General features: G+C 44.5%; 1 protein-coding gene across 2 annotated transcripts in view; it reads left to right on the forward strand.

Annotated features, from left to right (window-relative positions):
* Positions 1 to 13,009, forward strand: part of ADARB2 (adenosine deaminase RNA specific B2 (inactive)) — a gene marked incomplete at both ends in the record, with an annotated part of 517,175 nt that extends 504,166 nt beyond the window's left edge. The window contains 2 exons of one of the 2 annotated variants that reach the window (XM_080918367.1): positions 9,252 to 9,430; positions 12,833 to 13,009. In XM_080918367.1, coding sequence (XP_080774493.1) covers positions 9,252 to 9,430; positions 12,833 to 13,009 — 356 coding nt within the window. The remainder of the gene's footprint in view (positions 1 to 9,251; positions 9,431 to 12,832) is intronic. The other variant, XM_080918368.1, reaches the window with a different exon arrangement.
* Positions 13,010 to 13,460: the final 451 nt, after the last annotated feature.

The following is a 13,460-nucleotide window of genomic DNA, read 5'->3' on the forward strand; positions in this document are numbered from 1 at the left end:
CTATCCATATTAAATTCAAGCATCCCCTTCTATCCCTGTAACTTTATGATTCCAAGCATGCCAAGCTACTCCATTCATTTTGCAAAATTAAATGTAATGCACCCCCTGTATTATAGACTCGCCTCACTTTGTATAAAAATCACATTCCTGAAAGGTCTTGTGTAAATTTAATTTGGGGAGAGCAAATTACATTTTAAATATAGTAGGCTCACTAGCTATTTAAAGACATGCTGTAATGTCTCACTTATGTAATGCCTTTTTTAAATAAATAAGGATTTCTTTGAAGTAAGGCATCTTTATATAGATGGGAGCCACTATAAAGCTAATTTTCACGAATGAGTTATGGATAGTCTGACTCTGCTCTTAAGCAATGATAGAACTAAATGCAGTGGTCATAGTAACCGGTATAATGATTGAGTGCTGGGGAAAGGGGAGACAGTAGTAGGTTAATTAGATTATCAGAGATTGCACTACTAGAAAGTCATAGAAGTGACATTTGACCTTGGCCTATTTCTGATCTCATCTTGTTAACACAATTGTGTGAACCGAAATGCAAATCAGACAATCTCTCGGAGTATGTCTGGGTAATAATACCTTACACACACACACACACACACACACACACACACATCAACTTCTAGATCTATGAGGCTCAAGGTTGTAGAGACTGGCCAATTTCTTATGCACATCTACTTTGGAATAAGAGATCACATTTCAAAGAGTTCACCAAAGATGATTAACCTAATTGCAAACATCAACACACCACTGTGCTGAGTGTCAGGCAGAGCAAAGTTGCAGAAGCATTTGTCTGCTAAAGATTACTTTTCAGGAGGAACTGTTTAGCTTGCTTAGACTCCTAGGGAGTGGCATTATTGGAAGTGTGGCCTTGTTGGAGTAGGTGTGGCCTTGTGGGAGGAAGTGCATCACTGGGGGTGAGCTTTGAGGTCTCAGAAGCTTAAGCCAGACCTACTTGGCTCACTCTCTCTTCCTGCTGCCTGCCAATCCAAATGTAGAACTCTCAGCTGTCTTTTTAGCACCGTGCCTGCCTACAAGCCGCCATGCTTCCCTCTATGATAATAAGACTCACTCTCTTAACTAAAGCCAGCACCAACTAAATGTTTTTCTTTATTGGGGTTGCTGTGGTCATGGTGTCCCTTCCCAGCTATAGAAACCTTAACTAAGACAACTGGGAAGGGATTCCCCCCACCCACCACGGCTGTTCAGAAGCAATCACTAAGGAAAAGGTCATAGTTAATTCTGGTGATTTATTTCATGAAGTTGCATCATGTTCCAACCACCCTTCCTACATCCCTCACGTTTCCTGAGGCTTTGATACAAGTTTCCAAATCCAAGAGCCTGTTGCATTGAGACAGACCCACTCAGACAGGTTTATTTATTTTTGTTTATTCTGCAAACCTGAGAAATGACCAGCTGCTGTTAAGGTATCTGCCCACAGGGCTAGCCTTGCTGAAGGGCCCCAGAGAGGGGGGATGTGAGCCCTCTCATCTGCAGATCTGTCCTTTTGCCAGTAGGTGGTGCCAGAGTGCAGCATGATTCTAGGAAATGATGCTCAGAAGGCGGAGTTTTCCAGGAAGTGGCTCGGAGAAAACTAAGTTGTCCAATGAAGTGATGCCCAGAGTGTGGGATTATTTCAGGAAATGGCACATAGAGTGGGGTTTTGGTGAAATGTCATATCTGGAAAGAGGGCTCTTGCAGTTCTGATTAAAGTTTGTGAAATGAGGAGACGTGACGTGATTCATTTCAGAGGGCCCAACAGACAATTACATTTGTTACTGTGAGAAAAAGTCAGAGAGAGAAAAAAAAAAAAAAGACCTATGAAGTCAGAAGCAGAGATCGAAGTGATACAGCCACAAACCAAAAGTGTACTTGGATACTCCAGAAAATAGACCGATCAAGGAAGGCTTCCCCCCAGAGCTTTCAGAAAGTGTGGTCCTGCTACCTCGACTGTGGATTGCCGACCTCCAGAACTGCAGAGTGCACATCTGTATTGTTTCAAGCAATTAACTTTATAATAAATGAACTACAATGCCCCATCAGTAAACCATTATTTTCTCAATTTTAGGAATGTGTTAAAGTTTGCCCTGTCGTTCCCTCATTACAAAGTAGTTCACTAAAGGCAAATGTTTCTTAGGATTTCTATTGGGCCAATTTTATTTGTTTTTATTTTCTGAAGGCTGAAAAGGAATCTTTGGAAGGGAGTCTAAAGAATAAGAAACAAGACACCAAGTATCTTAGTTAGGTTTCTATCACTGCGATAAAACACCACAACCAAAAGTAACCTGGAGAAGAGTGTAACCCTCCCTTCTCCCCAAGGACTGTTGGTCACAAGCACAGGGGAGGGTGATACAGGATCCAGACAGACAGATTGTCTCCAGGATCTTCAGGGAGACAGCTCAACTTCTTTGGGGTAAACAGGGGCTATATAGATCTTAGGGAGGGAGCATACATTATTAGATGAGATGAAGGCCTGAGATGCTTCATTTACATAAAAAGCAATTCCAAGAACCTATCTGGCAGTTTCTTATAGGGAGAGAGGAAGTCGAACCTGTAATCTGTCCAGAGGCTATGCGACTTTCCTCAGAGGTTTTGGGGGGTTACAGAGAAGGGCCAATTATCATACCTGAGCAAGACTTCCATGCAGAATCATGCAGAGCTTGCAGGAAGTTCTGTGCAGGGTCATCCTCTGGATAAGGTCAGACAGAGAAGAAGAAGATCCGTTGAGAAACAGCGTCTCCCATGTTGCTCCAAGCTTGGAGAGCTTATCCGGACATGGTGGACAGAAAACTTAACAGCCGGGTCTTCCAACCAAAGGAAAGGTTGATTTCCTCTTAGAATCCTCAGGTTACAATCCATCACTGAGGAAAGTCAGGTCAGGAACTGAAGGCAGGGACCAGGAGGAGAGGACTGAGGCCAGGACCATAGACAAACACTGCTTACTGGCTTACTCCCGTTGGCTGTCTCAACCAGCTTTCTTACACTGTCCAGGACCACCTGTCTGGGGCTGGCACCACCTCCAAGGAGCCCCTATCTCTACACCAATCATTAGCCAGGAAAATGCCCTGCAGATTTGTCCACAGGCCAATCTTATGAAGGCATAAGACTCCTTCTTCTGAGATATGTCTAGATTCCCACCAGCACACCATGGATTCTATCATCTTAATCCCAAGTCACTTGCTCACAGTACTAGGTTTCTGGGTTTTTGATTCTTCACCAGGGGGTGTAATATCCTTCAGTCTTGGACTATAATCATCACAATACTCTTTTTTGTTGTTGTTGTTGTTCAAAATCTTAACTGGAACCAGGCTTCCATGTTAACTGGAAGACTCTCTGGTCTGTTGGTGTCTGCTCCTGGAAGCAAATTTCAGAATAGTTCTCAGAAGACACTTGATACTGTAAACTGGGGGCGGTTGGTAATACTGTACATGTGCTGGATTATTAAGTGTGTGCTGATGTATTTATCACCTTGAGAACACTGAGGGTGGGTCTTGGCAGGACGTACCGTGTTGGTTTTTATTTATCAATGTATTAATATTTTTAGCACAGAGTCCCATGTAACCTACTCCCTGTATAGCTGGAGATGACCTTAAATGTCTGCCTTCCTGTCTCCCACTCCCTTGTGCCAAGATGATATGCATGTACCGCCATACTTAGTTTTATGCAAGCACAATAAGACTCAGACCCAGGACCTCACGTACGCTAGGCAATACTCCATGGCTGCATCCCCAGCTCACCATGTGACGTTACTTTAATGTTAAATCTTCTCAGGTTGCCCTGCCGTTTATTTGTTTCTACATCTCCAACCAATAAGGTAAGCACAAGTCAGCCTTTCCTTTCCGTGCCTGCAGGGATGCACCTCCATCTTATCCAACAGAACCTAAAGCCAGGCTAAGCGGCATGGCCCCTAATGGTCTTCAAACACTTTTCAAACCAATCTCCAGGGGCCTGGAAATGGAATGATACCTACAATAGAGTGAATGGATAGACTGCAGTAAGAAAAAAAATCTCAGGTCTAGAAAATGACTCAGTAGATGAGAGGGCTTTCTGTGTAAGCTTGAGGACCTGAGTTCAAATCTCTAGCACCTACATAAAAACCAGGCATGGCCATGCATGCCTACAGCTGCAGCATTGAACCACAGATGTGACACACTGGCCAGCCTGGCCAGAGTCGAAAGCTTCTGGGTTCAGTGGGAGAGCATGCCTCAAGGAAGTAAGGCACCTGTCCCTTGACCCGTGTGCATGCACATATACCATATGCACTACACACATAAATTCAAAAGTATACAGCACTGACATATATAACACACACACACAAAGGAAGGAAGGGATGGGAAGAGGGGGGAGAGAAACCAAAAGGAGAAGGGGAAAGAAACTACAAAATCTATAGATTCCATTTGTGTGCCCACACAGGACTACCAATAAGGTACCTAGAGTGTTGGCTTAAATGTAGAAAATCTACATATAGTAAGTGAGCTCTTTTATATGTGTGAAAATGTTTTCATAGAACACAAATGTCTCTCTAGGGACCAAAAAAGAAAAAGAAAAGTCTGGGTGTCACATCATCATCTTATTGACATATCTTCAAAGCCTTATTCACATCCAAGGGACTGTGTGTGTGTGTGTGTATGTGTGTGTGTGTGGGTGTGGGTGTGTGTGTGTGTGTGTATGTGTGTGTGTGTATGTGTGTGTGTGTGTGTGTGTGTGTGTGTGTGTGTGTGTGTGTGTGTGTGAATGTGATGGGTGTGGCCAATGGGAAACAGAAAGGATCACCTAAAACAGAATAAAATGCAAAGTGAAAAGGCAGCCTTGGCACTGTGACTCGGAAGAAGGCCATACTCAGAGCTTCATCGCCTTGCCACACTTTGTCACCACTCGGTCATGCTCCTTCTCATGGAACGTGGCATCCTGGTGTTGACCAGTGGCTAAGGAACTAGATTCCCCCTCACTCCAACGGAACACCCCAGAGACCATCTCCTGACAACTGTGCGTTGTCACCATCCTTGCAGGGTTTGCCCTACAGCAAAACACTGGTCTGGGCCGGTGTGAATGTTCTGGGTGGTAATCACATGTTTCATTGCACACTGGTAATTCTGCACGCCGCATTCAAGTGAGTCTGGCATGCCACTCCATCTCCTTTACTATAATCAAAATCAGTCATTAATTATAGCAATGTCAAAATCGTTCTGCTGGCACTAATACTTAGTAAATATTTCCAGCGATGTTTCTTTGTGGTGATTTTTTTTTTAATGACATCAAAGGTTGGATTTCCATTCCCACTGGTTGCTTTAGAGAGGATTTTTGTTCTTGCGGGCAAAGGACAGAATAAAAATAATCTTTAAACTGGAGGCTCAGAGCATAAGTAGACAATGATAACTCCTGCAGAAGTATTAAAGCTAAATGTTGGACAAATGTACAAATGTCAAAAAATGTGTGTTTAATGTAAAAACGATCCTGACTTATGCTTGTTGGTTGGTTGGTTACTCCATCCCCTGAAACAATCGTGTAATTTATCATCTAACAGGAGATATTTTCTGTCCTATAACTGGGGATATTTTGTTGTGTGGCTTGGGGAAGACTAAGCAGAGTAGAGGTGACCTTTGAATCATTCTTTTTTTTTTTTTTAACTTTATTTTAAAAAACAAAGATAAAAGAAAAAAATTTAAACATTTTTGCATAAATGTATACAAATACATTTTTATCAGTGCTTGGCTTTTTTTTTTTTTTCTTTTTTTTAAGGTTTGATACTCTGCATTAAGGTCTTACTAGTTACAATGAGCAAAAAGTACATGTAAAACAGGATGTAACCCAGAATTAGTCAATGTTTTCTTGGTGTGTAAGGATTGAGCATAATGGTTTTTTTTTTTTTTTTTTTTTTTTTTTTTCTTGAACTTCACACAGTCTGTGAGTTGTTTCTGGGGCAGTCCAAGCCTCTGGGGTTAGCATCCCACTATCAGTGACTGCATATTATGTCTGTTCTTTTGTGACTGGGTTACCTCACTCAGGATGATATTCTCTAGATGCATCCATTTTCTTAAGAATTTGGTTAAGTCATTGTTTCTGATGGATGAGTAGTACTCCATTGTGTAAATGTATCACAATTTTTGTATCCATTCATCTACTGAAGGACATCTGGGTTCTTTCCAGCTTCTGGCTATTTAGATAGAGCTGCTATGAACAGATACGAATCATTCTTTAAATGGCAATCGGTATACCATTTGATTAGACAGTGCTCTTTTTTGTCCCATTTGATCTCCACTTAACCTTATGAAATGAAGTTTCAGTCATCAGAGAGCAAAGGAAGAGCATGAATGATGTGTGCCTAGGTTTGGGACAGAGATAGGCTGGAAACTAGGTCTCTCTGGTTCCTATGTCCCAAGACTTGTCTACATGTTGAATCCCACAAATCTATCAGCCCGTGGCTTCCATCCAATGTCCCGCTCATGTCCCTTCCCCCTCCTTCCCCTGCATTCTCCATGGGGAGACACAAGAATGTTCTGGGCTAACTCTCTGGGACTGCTGAAGTCCTGGTGAGTCTGACAGCCAAAGGTGTGGAGAGCAGAGCCCAGCAGGCTGTCGCTGAGCCTTCTCCAAGGCAGGTGTGTCTGTTTGCCAAAGCCAATGGCAAAAGCTCAACGCTGTCTTCAGCAAAGCAGAAACAGGAAGAGAACAGGAAGCATAGGTGGGAAGAACGGCAAGGAAGATCATGTGTTGAGATCAGACATTCAAACGCATTCCTCTTGAGTTCAGAATTTAAGATTTTGGAGAAGCCCTAAATGTGCGCTTTGGTGGTCAATCCTAACCTAAAAACAAGAGAGATGGGAGACAGAGAATGGGGAGAGAAGAGCCTGCAGAGAACCGAGGAGATTGCCAGTCTGCGGCGCCTGGCTACCCACAATTCTGAAACAGCTATTACATCCCTTTGTAGCCAGTCGTCCCTGACCTTAACAGCTGCCACTTCCTGCCAACATGGTCCCTGCCCAGTAGGACAGTCCATGGCTGCCAATGGGCCAGATTGTTTCCCCCTGCCCAGCTCTCAGGGGTGGGCAGCTACAATAGCAAGTCACTTCCAGGGGAAAGGGCTGCTGACGTGGATGGAATTTGCCTGAACATCCAACGTTGCCCATCCGTGACCAGAAGAAGGTCATAGGGTGACTTTCAGTCTGGGATCTGGGCTGTTTAGGTGGCAATTGGCAAAGCTAAATGACCATGTGCTGAGAGAGCATGCCTCAGTTCTATCCCAGAAGATCAGAGCTGGGGACACAGGAGGACCCTGAAGTCTGTGTAACACAGTTGAGCAGGTCTTCTGATGAGATGGGAGCTACTCCCACACATGAAGCTGAATACAGGCCCTAGCCTCCAGATGTGCCCTCCAGTAGTGATTTACTGCTGGAATGCTTCCCAACACCTGGGCCTCTCTACCAAGGGAAGCGCATCCCAGGAAGTCATGAGTCATCCACAGGGCTGGCGTAAATACAAGCTCCTGCAGAAACCTCTGCTACTTCCTTCCCTACAGGCTCCATGCACTCCTGTGAGCTCCAGGATATGTTTATCCCTTTGACACTTTGACACGATGTTTCCATCTGCAAAAGTCACGTGAGAGAACCACACAAGTTGTGAAACAAAATGCAAGGACAACAGCAAAACCGCGACAGAAGAGCACGGTTGTGTTTTGAGAGTCATGGTTTTTAAGTGAAATGTCCTCCCATAGACTCATGTTTCAATACTTGGTTCCCACATGCTGGGGCTCTTGAGAAGATTGTGGAACCTTTAAGAAGTACAGCCTTGATGAAGGAAGTGGGGGACAGGCCTTGAGATGGTCTAGCCTGATGTCACCTCCTATTCACCCTCTGCTTCCTGGCCATATGGCCAGCTAGCTTCCCGCTCCTGCTGCCTGCCATGGCTTCCCCATCATGGTGGAATGTGTCTCCTCCAACTGTGAGCCAGAAAAAAAAAATACTTCCTTTCTTAAGTTATTTGTTTTCATTACTGAAGCAATGAAAAAAGTAACTACTTCAGTAAGTTAGTGGTTTTGTGGTGGGCCGCATCCATGGCTATCCTGGGCCACATGGAGCTGGTCATGGATTGAATATGTTTCCTAATAAGTCCACCTGTCTAGTGTCAATGGCTAAGGAAACAGAAGAGAGTATGCACAGATGTGTGGTTGGCAGGTTTGACCTACACGAGGTGACACTAGACAAGAAGAGAGAGAGAGAGCTCCATCTGGACCAGGACTTGTACACGAGAATCTATAGGGGCTATAGGGGATGAGAGATACAAGGGGCATGGCAAGAGGGCAACTGGCAAGGGTTTCTGGGTTGGAAACCAAACTTTCCAGAGCATCATTGAAGTGCCCAGACCTGAGATCAAATTCCTTGTCTGCTCAAATTCATGGTGGGTCCCTGAGACTCTGAGCAAAGACTGGCCATACTGTAGATCTCTTAAAACTTAGAATGGTGCCATTTGTTATGTGCGGGGTTGCGGTGGATACCATCTGGTAGTATTTATCTGAGCCACATGGCTCCAAACAGTGTTTTTGTTTACATGATCCCTCCCCAGAGGTCATGGGTCAGCAAACATAACCTTCGAAAAGCAGCAGACAGAAAAAACAAATGATAAATGACCAGACTGTTGGCTGTGTAGGCTCCATGGGATGATCAGAGAGGGCAGATATTCACTGTAAGTTACCAGGAACTTCAGCCCAGCATTTCTGGGAAGTCCTAACCAAAGATTAGGAGCACTGTAAGATAAGCAGGCTGGTGGAGCTGAGCGTGTAAGCTGGAAAGCCAGGCTGCTGGAGAGAGCATCTGTGGTGTGTGTGTGTGTGTGTGTGTGTGTGTGTGTGTGTGTGTGTGTCCTTTAATTAGAGTGGATACTAAAAAAAAAAAAACTCACATTCTTAGAATTTTCAAGTCATTACTTCATTCAACAAACATACATTCACAGAAGACGAAAGATTTGCCCACACAATCCTTCCAATTAAAAGGTTAGCAGCAGATCCCAGCAGTAAGTTTTAAAACACAGCTCCCATCAGAGCTGAACTTAGTTTTCAAACTCCAGTAAGACAGGTAAAACCATGCCTTCAGCAAGACTAAGTTTGAAGAGAGAAAAGCAGGGCAGTGTTTCTGTGAATTTCTCACCCCAGCTCAACCCCGAGCTTTGCTTCTGAGTATCTGCTCTCACCGGAGCCCTGTCTGAGCCCAAAGCTTGACTGCCTCCCATTTCTCTCTCTACAGGCGTGAGCAACGCCGAGGCCCGGCAGCCAGGAAAGTCTCCCCACTTCAGTGCCAACTGGGTCGTGGGCAGCGCCGACCTGGAGATCATTAATGCCACAACTGGGAAGAGGAGCTGTGGGGGCTCGTCCAGGCTCTGCAAGCACGCATTTTCTGCTCGGTGGGCACGGCTGCATGGTAGGGTAGGTCGCACCGGTCCTTTCCGGGGAGAAAACTAGCTGTTCCTGGGCTCTCGTTAAAACCCCGAGGAAGCTCCAGGGAAACAAGACATCATTTGGTCTGCAGTAATTATGAAACAGGATGTAGGAAGTGGTCCCCAGGGTTACTGCCCTTTCTCCAATTGCCCGGGAATTCCCTCCGTCCACTTACATCTTTTCTATCCAAATGCGTTTTTTTTCTGGCAAATGTGTCTCTGTGAAATCAAGCCACAAAGGAGGTTGTTGGTGGACACCTAATGCCACCACGCTGGGCCAGTTGGTTTGTGCAGGATGTCATATGAAAAGTATATAAAGAAGCTGGAGAAAAGACTCCGTGGTTAAGTGCACTTGACTTAAACTTGTGGTTAAGTACGGTTTGTCGTGGCCACACACAACTGTCTGTAGCTCCAGTTTCAGGGGATCTAGTGCCCTCTTTTGGCCCCTACAGGCACTGCACACTTGTGGTGCACATACATATACCCAAGCACACATGTAAAATAAAATAATTATTGATTGGTGTTGTTCATACGTGCTGCAGTAGTGAGAGAAGTTCACAAGATGCTAAGCCTTCATTTTCTGAAAGAGCCAAGGGGCATAGACTCTCGGGGAAGACGGATACCCAGCTAGCTCACTCCAGTTTCTTTATTCAAACATGATACAGGGTTAATTGGGACTGGGAAAGGTTCCAGCTACCAAAGTTATCTTGCCCTTTATGGCTCATGAGAGCCAACAACCCACATAAATCTCAGTCCTTTTGACCATGGCTGCCCATAATCAAAAGTAAGAACTTCAGCTTTTGCCAGGAGTGTCTTCAGGAACAAGGTTAGTGTAGCTGCAAACCCTCACATATAATATATTCTCACATATACTTTACTTGGTGAAGTACAGCCCTTCCAGGGAGACAGCATTTCTTCAAGGTTCAAAAAGTCTCATAACAATGTCTCAGCCTCCACTGATTGACCCAAGCATAGCAAAGGCTTTTCTGGAACATTATACTCAAAGCCAGACTCAATGGCTTCACCATACACTTCATTTAAAGCCAGGCATAGCCAGATATAAAGGCTTGGCTATACAGACCACTATGCATAGTAGATCTCTTTTTTAAACATTAAAAAGAGAGAGGAGATTTAATATTATTCCAAGTTCACATATAAAGAAATTACTCCTCAAAGAAAGTAGCTAAGAGCTGGCAAGACGACTTAGTGGATAAAAGCCCTTGCTACCAAGCTTGAGGACCTAAGTTCAGTTTTCAAGTCCTACTTGAAGAGCATATACTCCCACAAGTTGCCCTCTAACCACCAAATGCATGTTGAGTCATGTACACACACACACACACACACACACACACACACACGAGGAAAGAAGGGAGAGAGAGAGAGAGAGAGAGGAAAAGAAGGAAGAAGTTAGAAAAAAAGAAAAAAGAGTGGGTGATTTCCAACTAAATTTCAAAAATGTGACTATCGGTGTTAGCATTTTCCCCAACCCAGAAGGCTACCCATTTCTACTGCAAGAATGTTTCAGAATCTGTTTTTCACCTGTAAATCGATAGCAACTACAACTGGATGGTTAAAACTGAAAAGCGGGCTTTTATATACTCTTAAAGCATAGCAGAGTATAATAAAAAATTACAATGCAGATAGCAAAAGTGAGCTAATGAAGAAAGGTATTTTGCTCATTTTTCTGTATTGGGATATAACTCAGTCAATGAAACTCTTTCTCTGAAAACACAGGGACTTGTGTTCAAGCCCCAGAGATCATGTGAGAGGGCCCAGCTGGGTTGACTATTAGTCCCAGAATGGGGGAGGCAGAGATAGACGAATTCCTAGAGCTGTCCAGCCAGCCCACCTAGCTTAATCAGCAAACTGTAGGCCAATGAGAGACCCTGTCTTAGAGAAAAAGAGGAGAGGAAGAGAGAGAGAGACAGAGAGGGGGAAGGGAGAGAGGCAGAATGAAGTTGGCTGTTCTTGGAGAACAGTACCCCTGAGGTTGGTCCATGCTCTTCATATGCACCTGCACATATAGGTGCACCCATATGACATGCACACCCAATAATCATGTCTGGATTTGTATGCCACCCAGTAGAAGAGCAGAAACAAAAACAAAATTTTTGTCTTCTCAGAGAATGTTAAAGATTGCAGTTATATAAGACTTTGGCCTCTGCCTCTGTCCCTGCCCCTGCCCCTACCTCTGCCACAGCCATGCAGATGTGGGCCCAGGGCACAATATGCTGCAGTCCTGATTAGAACTCTGCCTCCACCACGCCTTCTCTGGTCCCTTCTCCCATGTCTCAGTTCTTCCAAAGAGTTTGGAAGGTTTGGGGACACACAGGCTCTTCTTGCTTGCTGAAAAAATAGATCCTCTTCTTGTTCACATGATTATGGGGTTGTTGTCCACAGAGAGGACACATCGATTACAAGCACTCCAGGGAGAGTATTATCTAAAGCTCCCCTACCACGGGCCTGCCCTTTGTTGGGGAACTAAAGACATGGATGATGTTCTCCCTGCCTTTCATTGCTCCATCTTTTGCCTCCTATGACTCTGAATCCCAATAACATTCTACGTTTACTGCCTTCCCAGTTAACTAACAAGATAACTCAAATTCCTTCTCTCCTGCCTGCCATGACACTGTTAGTACGCAAGCCCAACCTGGATATCCTTCACCTAATTAGGTTTTAGTATTGGTGCCATTCTGTTTCTATCTGTAGTTTGTTGGGCTTTCCTTTTGAGCTGGGTTCTTCTTATATATCCTTGAACATGGCCATCCTCCTAAGCCTCCCAAGTGTTGAGATTATAAGTGTGTGTCATCACACGCAGCTAAGAAGGCAGTGCTCAATTCTTAATAGAAGGTAAGTCGTCTTTCACATTACACATGTGTTACTCATCTATACTTCTGATGGAGCAAAGTATCCTTAACAATTGGGTTTTTCATAAAATTTTCCAAGAAAACTCAGCTAAGTGCACTTCAGTTTGGGTTTGGCTTGGTTTTTTACATGTATGTGTACATATGAGTGCATATGTTCAGGATGAAAGTTGTGTATGCACATGAGTTTGAAGGCCAAAAGTCAACGCTGAGTCTGATATAGGGTCTCTCAGTGAACTTGAAACCCACCAAGTGGCTGACTAGCTAGCCAGCTAATCTCAGGCACTCACCTGTCTCCACCATTCCAGTGCTGCACCAACTCAACGAGCTTTTTACATGGATGCTAGAGATCTGCACTGCGGTCCTCATGTTTGTGAGCCAGACACTTTACCAAACAAGCTGTCTCCCAAGACCCTGCCACTGTAGTGTTAAGAGAAGCAAAAGGTTAACATCAAGCTAGCATTTTGCTTGTGAAACTCCTCACCTTAACATGGCTGTCTGAATGCACTTTCTCCTTCTTTCCACAGCTAAGCACACGGATCCCAGGCCATGTAGACACACCATTCATGTACTGTGAGGCCAAGCGGGAGGCTCACACCTACCAGTCTGTTAAACAGCAGCTCTTCAAGGCTTTTCAGAAAGCTGGTCTTGGCACCTGGGTGAAGAAACCACCAGAGCAAGATCAGTTTCTACTAAGTCTCTAGACTCCTTTGCTATTGGACCAGAGTGAGATGCCCGGAGAGGATGAAGCCGTATGATGGTGTGGTGTGTCCATCAGTTCTTGACCTTTGTTCCCCTTCGTTGTTCAGGAACACACGTGTAGATGAGAGACTAGACTTGAGTTTGGGTCATGCTGCTTCTCCCTGGGCTGTTAGTTCCAAGAACCCTGTCCACCATAGCTAGAGGTAGAAGAAGCATTATTGTATCAGCCCCATTCCTTACTGGGTGTCGAAAGAAATTATATGTTCAGGCAAGGGGAGCCTAGAGGCAAGACTGAGATGAAGTACTAAAGTGAAGCTTCACGCACCTTCCTCTGGGCTTCCCTCCCCTTCCAAGGGCCTCTCTAGTGGTGTGATCGATTCTCACCAGCACAAGTTTATATGACACTTCAAGATAAGCCACAGGTGAACAGGAAAGCCATGGGCTCCCCAATTC

This window comes from Micromys minutus (genome assembly GCF_963924665.1).
Source record: "Micromys minutus genome assembly, chromosome: 6".
NCBI lineage: Eukaryota > Metazoa > Chordata > Mammalia > Rodentia > Muridae > Micromys > Micromys minutus.